Source organism: Sebastes fasciatus, chromosome 8, assembly GCF_043250625.1.
Source record: "Sebastes fasciatus isolate fSebFas1 chromosome 8, fSebFas1.pri, whole genome shotgun sequence".
Taxonomy (NCBI): Eukaryota; Metazoa; Chordata; class Actinopteri; order Perciformes; family Sebastidae; genus Sebastes; species Sebastes fasciatus.
This window is the reverse complement of record NC_133802.1, coordinates 13,178,473-13,188,750: the sequence shown is the minus strand read 5'-3', so window position 1 is coordinate 13,188,750 and position 10,278 is coordinate 13,178,473. Positions and strand designations below refer to the sequence as shown.

General features: G+C 39.9%; 1 protein-coding gene across 16 annotated transcripts in view; it reads right to left on the bottom strand.

Annotated features, from left to right (window-relative positions):
• Positions 1 to 1,122: 1,122 nt before the first annotated feature.
• rap1gapa (RAP1 GTPase activating protein a) overlaps positions 1,123 to 10,278 on the bottom strand; it is a 61,220-nt gene continuing 52,064 nt past the window's right edge. For 11 of the 16 annotated variants that reach the window (XM_074643551.1, XM_074643552.1, XM_074643553.1 and 8 more), the window contains 8 exons: positions 9,880 to 10,011; positions 7,936 to 8,013; positions 6,011 to 6,120; positions 5,704 to 5,823; positions 5,400 to 5,535; positions 5,170 to 5,290; positions 3,711 to 3,790; positions 1,123 to 2,830 (listed from right to left, as the gene is read on the bottom strand). In XM_074643551.1, the coding sequence (XP_074499652.1) occupies positions 2,690 to 2,830; positions 3,711 to 3,790; positions 5,170 to 5,290; positions 5,400 to 5,535; positions 5,704 to 5,823; positions 6,011 to 6,120; positions 7,936 to 8,013; positions 9,880 to 10,011 (918 nt within the window). In that variant the 3' untranslated portion in view covers positions 1,123 to 2,689. Of the gene's footprint in view, positions 2,831 to 3,492; positions 3,541 to 3,710; positions 3,791 to 5,169; positions 5,291 to 5,399; positions 5,583 to 5,703; positions 5,824 to 6,010; positions 6,121 to 7,935; positions 8,014 to 9,879; positions 10,012 to 10,278 lie in introns of those variants that run through there. The other 5 variants (XM_074643557.1, XM_074643555.1, XM_074643558.1 and 2 more) reach the window with 5 other exon arrangements.

Sequence of the window (10,278 nt, the reverse complement as noted above, 5' to 3'; positions counted from 1 at the left end):
TGGATGGGGCTGTCTGTTGTCTTTAGTAAATTTACAACAGACCACATACCTCTAACTTAAACATCTGTTGGAAAAACATATAACCAGTATTTATATAGACATTTGAAAATAATTTCAATCTGCAGCCCAGAGGAAATAAATGAGGCAAAAAATTCTCCTTGTGGCAAGTGGTGTTCCTCCTAATGGGGTCATGACTTGTATAAACACTAGATGAGTAAAGGAGGGTGTGGAGTGTAAACAGTTTTATGCAAAAAAGAAAAAGAAAACCCATTTAATTTGGAAATGACAGCTAAGACATACCAAAGAGCTTACATTAATGCTGTTCAGAATAAACAACCGCAGCTGCCGATAGCAAAAGAAATATTGAAAACATCATATTTTATGCTACTAAGATTCCCAAATTCTAGGTTTCATCTGTGGTACCAGTATTACCAGTTTATATATTAACATTCAAGGGGTGTGCCGAGTGTTTTGACTGTATTTCAAACATCTGCTGGCAGGCTAACAAAAACCCAGCATGCCCCAGAGGTCTTAAAGCACAGAGCAGCAAGCTACTGCTGTTGTTTACGCACAAAAACTGACCTTCACTTTGAAGAGCGACCTTTTTTACTTTACTTACAGTATGAATGTTTTTGCATATATTTGAGCGCTTATTTGCATAAAAACAGAAATGCCCAAAGTATTCAGGACAGAGTAGCATAGAGAGTATTTACTTTGTCGTATGTGTTGTTTTCACTTTGTAAAATTGCATACTTCTAAATCCATTTATTTATTGTTTTGTGAGCACATACATGTGGAAAGCCCATTTCAGTCATAATTCAGTTTTGAGTCTTTCCTCCATTTGGCACAGTTGCATAAGAGGGGAAGCCTCCACTTTTAGATTGCTCTAGATTTACATACTTGTGGGCAGCCACATCAAATCATTTATTCATGGGGCTTTCTCTCTTAGCTTTCATTAAGACAGTGGGAAGTGGAACATCTACCGTTTTTAGTCATTTCACAGCAGGAATTTTCACGATGTGGCATTCAGGATATTGTATTTGTGTGTAAAAAAAAACACAGAATACAGAGTTTTCATTGAGTGACGTGTAAAACACAAAAGAGTGTGTGTACAATAGACTGTAAAGTTCTCAGGGCATTTATTTACAATAAAAACAACAACAACAAAACATTCATTTCATTGTAAATCCTGCTGCCTTTTCACTTCACTATCTATACTTACACCATCAGTTTGTAATGATAAGGCAACTGAAATGATCAGCAGGATGAGATTTCCCTTTTACAGAACAGTCTGAACAGCTTTTTAAAATATTTCTCTTCTACAAAACTCTCTGCTCAAAATAATATTTATAAGTATAGGGTACGAGAAATAAAACAACAATAAATTGTTAACTTGGCAGTAATTTCAAGATGTCGGTCAATCCCATTTTAAATCAATGGCCTTTACTGTACATTATACACTCTGACTAAATATCTATTTACAAAAAAATCAGTAGTTTTGTTTTGAGTTGTTTTCTCACTTTAAAAGCAAATAAATATTCACCGTTTTATTATAATTGCATTGCAAATTTACTGCACTGAAAGAGATGTGACCCTTGAAAGAGACTTTACAGATGACAACATTATAATTTACTCCAAAGCAACACATACAGTATATGGCAGGATGCTGAACAGTAGTCACCATGGAGGTACAGTATAACAGATGTACGCTATAAATGCCACTTCGACAGGAACCAAGTCAATAAATAAAAACATACATTAGAGAGAAAAACTCAGAACATAATGTAGAGACTGGTAGGGACCAACAGACAAGACGGTCAAAGCAGTTAGATCAGTCATTGATGGATAAATCCATACATCAACAGACACACAGACAACGCTGAAGTAGAACTGCATTGCAACACCATTTTTTTAAAGAAACTAGTGTGCTTATAAATGATTCTGAATATATTAGTTTTACAGTTAATCTAATACTGCAATCCCATTATTGGCTGCAGTACACGCGAGTCAAAACAGTGAGGTAAAATAAATCTGAGGGACAAAGAAATTGCAAGTTTTAAGGCCATTTCATCACGTTATCTACGATACATTGCTCTCTTCACTGTAAATCTAATCTTGTGGAGATTTGGGTCATAAAGGAAAGAGCACAATTGTTTCGCTGCAGCTACACACAGTCCTTCTATTTGTATTTTACCCAGAAAATAATCACATTTAACAGCATCCGTGAGAACAATTCTATATCACATTAGAGGTTTTGTTAGAAAATACCCATTTTTGAAGCTGAATATTTGGTGTTATGTATACATTAAAGATCTTTATTGAGCCGAAAACCTTTGTTGATTTGGTAAAACCATCCAGGCAGTTATCTTCTCTATGTTGCAGCAAAAAGTTCTTCTCAATGTCTTTACTAAGAGCTCAATGGCACTGTCTTTACCCTGTATAGCCAGCACACAATGGGCTCAACAAGAAACCAAAGTTATATATTTTTTTCAAATAAAACTATTACATTTGTAGATAGAAATGTGCGCTTTTGAGACAAAAGGTGGGGTAAAAAAAATCACAGATAGGCAACAGATTTGTGAACAGGCAAAGAAAAGAGTGGAAGGAAACAACACTGTGCAAAAGCTGGCCCCTCTTTGGCTCCTCTCCCAGTGTCCTCCGGGTTTCTGGATATGCTGCACCGTGGCGCTCACTGAGCAGCAGACTGGGCAGGCTCCACCTGCCTTTTCTCTTCCTTGTCACCGTCCTCGTCTTCGTCCTTCTCATCACTGGTCATGGCGAACGCCTGCACTTGTCTCACCTCCCAGAGGGATTGTGACTTATGGGAATGCTTTGGGAATAAAAGAGATGTCATGGTCAAACCTCAAAAACTTAAGAATGAACATCTATTTTAGTTTTGAATATTTCTCACCGAAGCTCTGAAGCCCAAAAAATGATATTCGAAAAAGCCCAAATCTATTCATATCATGTGTTATGGTGTGACTTTGGTGAATCCGAACTAAACAAAGTCACACAATAACAAGAACAAACTAACCGATCGAGACAGCAGTAGACCAGCAACTCCCGTGTTCTGCAAGGTAAAATTACTGTTTTTTTCAATGGAGTCTGGTTGCTTTGGCGAGAGCATAGATAACAGCTTCAGTTCCCCGTCGGAAACATAGACTGAATAGCTGTCTCACGGCAAGGTAAACTGGCAAAAATATTCTAAATATAGCGTACACTTAAACTGATATTGATATTTTTAGGTGGGCCTTTCTTTTAGGTGGCTAAAATACGTTTGGCTGCTGGCCCTGTCCACAGCAGTACATTGCTTTGGTTCCATGTTAGTAACTCCTGTCTCTTTCTCCAAACTGGGAGTGTGCCGACCGTCATCTATTATAAGTAATACACTGACTATGGATATGTACCTCATACAACCCCACTTCAAAAATCCCAAACTATCCCTTTAATCCATGAATTGAGACTATGAGAGGGTACTGAGGAAAGTCTAACCTGAAGATGGAGATCCAGGATACAACCAGATGGGTGGAGCTAACAGTTCTGCACACAAAGATTCACAAACAGCAATAAAAAAAACAACCACGAAACATCAGCAACAGCACACGAGAAGCAATTAAAAAACAAACATGCAGAGCAACAAAGGTGATTTAAAGGTAACTGATAATAGAGAAGTAAGATTTCAGTTTAGTCCAGGGTGGTGGTTGACTCACCGATGAGGACTGATGATCGTGTGGTCGTTCCAGTTTGATACGGACGTCTGTCCCCTTCCCTCGCTCAGGTTTACCAGGCCCTGAAGGATAGGTCAGAAGTGTATCAAACCAGTCATACGTGTCCATCACAGATTGACATTGAAACGGCTTATCCATAAATCTTAAAGGTGCAGTGTGTAGGATTTGGCGGCATCTAGCGGCGAGGTTGCAGATTGCAGCCAACTGAAACCTCCCGTGTGCCAAGCGTGTAGGAGAACTACGGTGGCTGGTGTGAAAATGTGAATGACTCTCTCTAGAGCCAGTGTTTGGTTTGTCCCTTCTGGGCTACTGTAGAAACATGGCAACTGGCTCCGTGAAGAGGACCCGCTCCCTATGTTGATATAAACGGTTCATTCTTAGCCAATAAAAACACAACAATTCTTATTTTCAGGTGATATACACTAAAGAAAACATATCCTTATTAATATTATATTCCATTTCTGCCAATAGATTCCCCTAAATGTTACACACTGGTCCTTTAAGAGTTTCTATTGGCCCAAAGCAATCGTGGGTGGGAGTAATGGACCAAAAATGCTTGTTTTATTGGCGCAAATGGTCCCCATCTGTAGATATGCACTTTTTAACGAAACAGCACAGTTTTATAATTTATATCAAATTATTTTGTGGACCCCCTGATAGAGTTCCATAGACCCCACTTTGAGAATCACAGATTGATAATGAAACTGTAAATAGCCTCAGACACCCTGATGAAGGCAAGATAGTCAAAAATGTCTGGTGAGGTGAACAAAGCATGATGTAGCGGCTAAGAGTTGTGTGACTCATTTTCATTTTCGATGGTCTGCGCCTCGCTGTGTGTGCATTCTCAAAGAAAGAAATTAAAGCCAGTCACATATGCTATAACCTGTTCATTTCCTCGTGACAATCATGAATCTAGAATGAGCTCAAATATTTAATCGTGTTGTTAGACCACAGAAATACTTCTAAAATTACATTTTTGTTCAATTCTATCACCGTTGTCCTACTGCCTTGTTCTCTGAAAGCCTTACTAATAATATCCTGTTCATTCTGTGATGGCCCCTCAAGGAGGATGTTGACTTGTGAATTAACATTCATTTATTGATGATCCATTAGGTGTTAACTAATCACATACATTTATAATGGCTTAATCATTTCTTAATGGTAAGCGAGCAACAGGAATTCATAATGCATCCTGCATTCATTCATGCATTAAATCATCATGAGTCATTGCACACATGTGTTTTTTTTTTATTAATTAAGTGTTTCCTCCCCTTATTATAAAGTATTTATGTAAGTAAATGAATAAATCAACAAATATACAAATGAGCAAGCAAGTAGTTACTTAAAATATCCATTATTTGCTTTACAAACCTCTTGGGACTCTTAAATGTTTTAAGTGGTTTTAAAATTTTTCAACATGCTGGACCTGCTTCTCTCTCACCTGGGGAGCTGCCGCGACTGGGGGTGCTGGCGTTGTTGGCGCTGTTGGCGCTGTCCTCCAGCCAGGTGCTGTATGTGAGGGAGTCTCGCTTGTGTGGCGTCCCGGCAGACGACAGACTCTCCTGAAGAGTGCCGAGGTGAGGCGATCCAGCAAAACATACATGTTATATTATAAGACTTAAAGACAAACCGATATGTCTTGTTTTGTTACAGGATGAACGTAGCACTCACCATGCCTGTGTCATAGTCCTCCGTGGCCTCTGTCTCGTGCTCCTCCACCACACTGGCGAAGCTGCTAGCGTTGGAGGAGGAGCGGGAGAGGTCATGACCCTCGGGGATGGACGGGGCCCTGCCACCGAGATAAGAACTACACCCTGGGTTATCACTCTCCAGCACAGCCCAACCTGATTTTATCTTATGTATAAGACACAGTCACTCAACATGCTGCCACGGCTGAGGATCGCCCAGCGGTTACACAAACACAGGTACGGCAGACACAAGGTGTGAATCCTGTGATGTAACATATTATACACACCTGTTCTTGGCGGTTGTGAGCACCTCGGGAGAGCTCTGATTGGACGAGTTGTCAGATTTGGGGTCTTGCGAGACGTGACCGCTGTCGGGGGTCTTCTGGGTATTTGGGGAGCTCTCTCTACTGTTACATGAGACGTGTGGTGCAAAATATCAGGAAAAGAAAAAAGGGTGCAACATAGACATAATCAATAAATGTACAAGCACAGATAACAAGTGAAAGGTAGTGAAGTATGAACCTTAGTTAGCGATTACAAGGCTTGTATTGGTACACATAAGAATAAATACAGCATCAATGTGTCTTTTCTCACCTCTTCTCATGGACTTCTTGAATGTTTTCAATACCAATGGCACTGCTTCGCCTGGAGCTGAAAGGACCAGACTTTTTCCTGGTCGGGCTTCTCCCCGGGATTATCAAAGACTGCCAGGGAGAGAGGAAAGACAGTCAGAGTCAAAATACTACTAACACCTTACATATCTTAGAGTAATATGAAGTTTATCTATAAATGTATTTATTACTGAGGGGAGTTTGTGGTTATTTTGACTTAACCATTACAAAAACCACAGGAAAAAAAGAGGCTGAACAGTAACATTGCTCCCTTCGAGTTATTAAGTTAAAATATGCACTCAGAGGCTTAATGTCAAGCCCCGGTGCCAGTCTTTCAGCCAGTGCAGGGCACACTAAGGAGGGAGATGAAAGATGGATTTAAAGGCTCCGGGGCCTACCACTAAATATGCTTTCTCAGCGACTGCTTTGTTCATTCAATCTCATTTTTAAAGCTCTCAAAATAAGAACTTGAAAAGCCTTTTTAACTCAATGTGGCTTCAAAGAGCCAGAGGAGGATTTTTTTTTTTTTTTAAATAATATTTCTGTAAGGGGGTCATTAAATCATTAATATTCATCATTTTTAAACAAAATAGATACTGGAATTAAAATACAGAATGGTGATAAAAGACTACAGAAGGTGAACATATATTGCAGCAGAGCAGATAAGACAGTGAGAATAGAAGAAAATCTACAATATTAGTCATTCAGGAGCCAAAGGTGGACCCTTCAGATGTGACTTTTACTGTCTATTTGCTACAGTCATATGACTGAGCTGCTTATCTTTTACTACTTTAAAGGGGAAATACTGCCATTTTCAAAATTCATACATGTTATTCCTATGGTCTACGACAGTCCAAAATTATTAGTGCGCATGAACAACTCTCTCCCAAATCCGAAAATGTGAGCTTGTGTTTACAACATGGGAAGTCGTGTACACAATATGCTTGGCGTTCAAGTGGTTTAAGTCGCGAGAACACCGCTGTTAAGCAACGGCAATATTAACGTTACTGTCGGCGTCTAGAAGCCACAGAGGCTAACAATTTAGCAAGCTAGCAAGTGGGTAACATAATGCAGGAAATGCAAAGTAATGACAGAGGAAAAAGATGAGGCCGTTGGTAATATCAACATTTTCCTCAGACATATTAACTTATTATGCGGCAAAAAAATTACTTCCATGGCCTACGCCATTTCTGACAATGTCAACAAACACATCACAACTTGTGAACTTGGAGATTTTGGAAACTTTCCACTTATGAAGTTATGAATAGCACATTATGGGGGCGTTCATATGGACTCTTCTCGTGAACACGGTAAACACAACCCCATTTGTAGGCACCAACTGAGAGCAACCAGGTGGGCTGTTCTGAGTATATGGGAAGGGGAACATTTTCTGTTTCACAACTGAGAACACTACAATAGAATAAAGCTCATTTGGGTATAAAAAAGAAAACTATGGCGCAGTTCCACACTTTAAACCCCATGACATCACAAGTTTGAGACTTACTTCTCTGGTTTCTGGCTTTGAGAGAGAGAGTAGCTCATCTTCACTAATATTTATTAACTTTATCAAGCCACGGAAATAACATATTGAATTTCTAAATTTCGGTGGTGTTCCCCTTTAAACGATTTCTAGATGGTAGTCTTTGTAAAAATCCCAAATATTGGAATTGACAAACCAATTAATTAATGAGAGAATGTGAAGGAGAATATCTATACCTGCTTTTGTTTTATCACACATTGAGATAATGCTCTGTATACGATAAATCCTGTCTGTAACACACACTAATGCACACTATGTTAAATACAGAGCACTGAAATGTAACGAGAAAAGTGTTTAATGCAGTGGAGCCATGCAGACAACAAAAGGGAGCAAAGAGGAGAAACGAGTAGTTAGAATTAGACATGAACCTCTTCTACTGTTCCTATCCCTATGGCACTGCCTCGACGTCCATATTTACTGGGACTTTTGCCTGGGACAAGCAATGACTGAGCCACACAGGAAGAGGAGAGACAGAGAGAGACAGAGAGAGAGAGAAATGTGATGAGGACAGATGAAAAAAATAAGAGAGGAGGGTTAGAGGGGTAGGGGGGGAGAGAAAATATGAGATTTATACAAATATATATGAGATTACATGCAATCAGTCATAAACAAAATACAAAGCATGTGTTATACAAAGAGTGACATTTTGGCTCCGTGGTTGCAACGCTGAATGGGAGAGAGAAGTGATGAGTCAGTTATGTGAGCCATATGCCTGCAAGGAAGAGGACGAAGAGATTAAAAAACAGCAGACATGTTATACTTTCAGAGCAAGACAGAGTCATGGGCAAAAAGCAAGCTTGAGTTATATTCATTAATATAACATGTTGGTTAATAATAATGGTTAGTTACTTATGATCTTAAATGTGATCTAGAAATACAGTAGGTTATTAATATGGGTGTCTGTTTCATAAAGAGTTTTACTTCCATACAAATCAGAGAATTTCCATTAAAAAATAACAAACCCTTAGCCGCCCAAAATATACAGTTTATATACAGTTTATATACAGTATATATACAGTATGTATACAGTATGTATACAGTATTTATACAGTATATATACAGTATATATACAGTATATATACAGTATGTATACAGTATGTATACAGTATTTGAGGGGTGAGAACCAGAGGGCCTAAGTGACATTATGGTGTGTTTGAGAACTACGGTGGCCTTAAAAACGTGAAAGGCTCTCTCTAGAGCCAGTGTTTGGTTTGTCCGTTATGGGCTACTGTAGACACATGGCGTACTCCATGAAGAGGACCCGCTCCCTATGTAGATATGAAGGGCTCATTCTAAGCTAACGAAAACACGGTTCTCAGTTTCAGGTGATTATACACAAATGACAACATAGTCATGAATATTATATTCCATTTCTGCTAATAGATCCCCCGAAATGTTACACACTGTTACTTTAAGAAAAAAGGAAAATATATTTTTGAATGAATGTAAAAATATTGTTCATTAAGTACATTGTCATCCACATGTTTATGACGTTTTAATATTAAAGATTGAATTGAATAAACAATGTCGGGACAGAGTATGGTCATTTTTCTTTTGGCTCTGCTGTAAAGTGTGTCAAAGGTCAATTATGCCTCTCTGGTTCTCACCATATATAGATTAGACAAGCAACCATATGCAAGTGCATGTTTTACTCTCAACTGAAAGATGAAAAGCTCCTCTATGACTTGAAAAAATATTGTGTAACACTCAACTTTTTGCAGTGTTTACAGAGCCAGTTATATAAACAAAAAAGTTGCCATTTGGAGAAACAAGGTTTTCACCTGATGACAGAAATAATCATTTGTTCATATCACAATCAAAAATAGCTGGCATGCGCGCGCTCACACACACACACACACACACACACACACACACACACGCACACACACACACACACACACACACACACACACACACACACACACAAACAGCAGTCAACCCACATTCATTAGAATTCAAGTGAGAACAATGCAGATGCATGGGGATTTAAATAATGAGGACACAGGTAAAAACAGTTACGTATTAAAAGCGGCTTTGACCCCCCGGGGAGAAATTCACCTTGTGTCCTACAGAAGCATTCAAGTCTACGAGTGTCCAGTCACTCCATCTCGTGGTGGCAGACAACGTGCAACCGTTGCAATGTGAGAGCCAAGTTTAAAAAGACCAACTCGAGCCCTTCTCTGTGAGAAGTTAGTGCAGCAGGCAAGTGAGGGAGGAAGGGGGCATGAACTGTAGTAGAACTGCTGGGGGGGAGGCAGAGGGAGCGAGACTCAAGCCTCGCTCAAGACCAGGAGGATTGGGGCTGTACTTACTATCCCTGGGAATTTGGGGCTCTCTGCGGGCTCGTTGTTAAAGCTGCTGCTGAAGCTAGTGGAGAATGTGTGCTGCTTCTTCAAAGCAAGACCCATGGTGTCCATAGACTGGCTCCTGCTGCGCATCACCCGCTACGGAGAAAGACGAGGAGGAGGAGATACATTCAGATGGCGCCGACCCCTGTGACCCCCCCAACATCGCTGTACGACGTTACGGGCCGAGAGGAGCCTCGGGGCTGTCCCTGAACGCTGACCACTACAGGCGGAGAGCGCCGGCCTGATGCTAATCCTGACAGACAAGGAAGCGACAGAGAGCACGGCTAAGCTTTAAAGCCCGGAGGGGGGTTCAAATGAGTCATTATGTTAGGTAGGTGGTAAGAGAAGAGAGGGGAAGTAGAA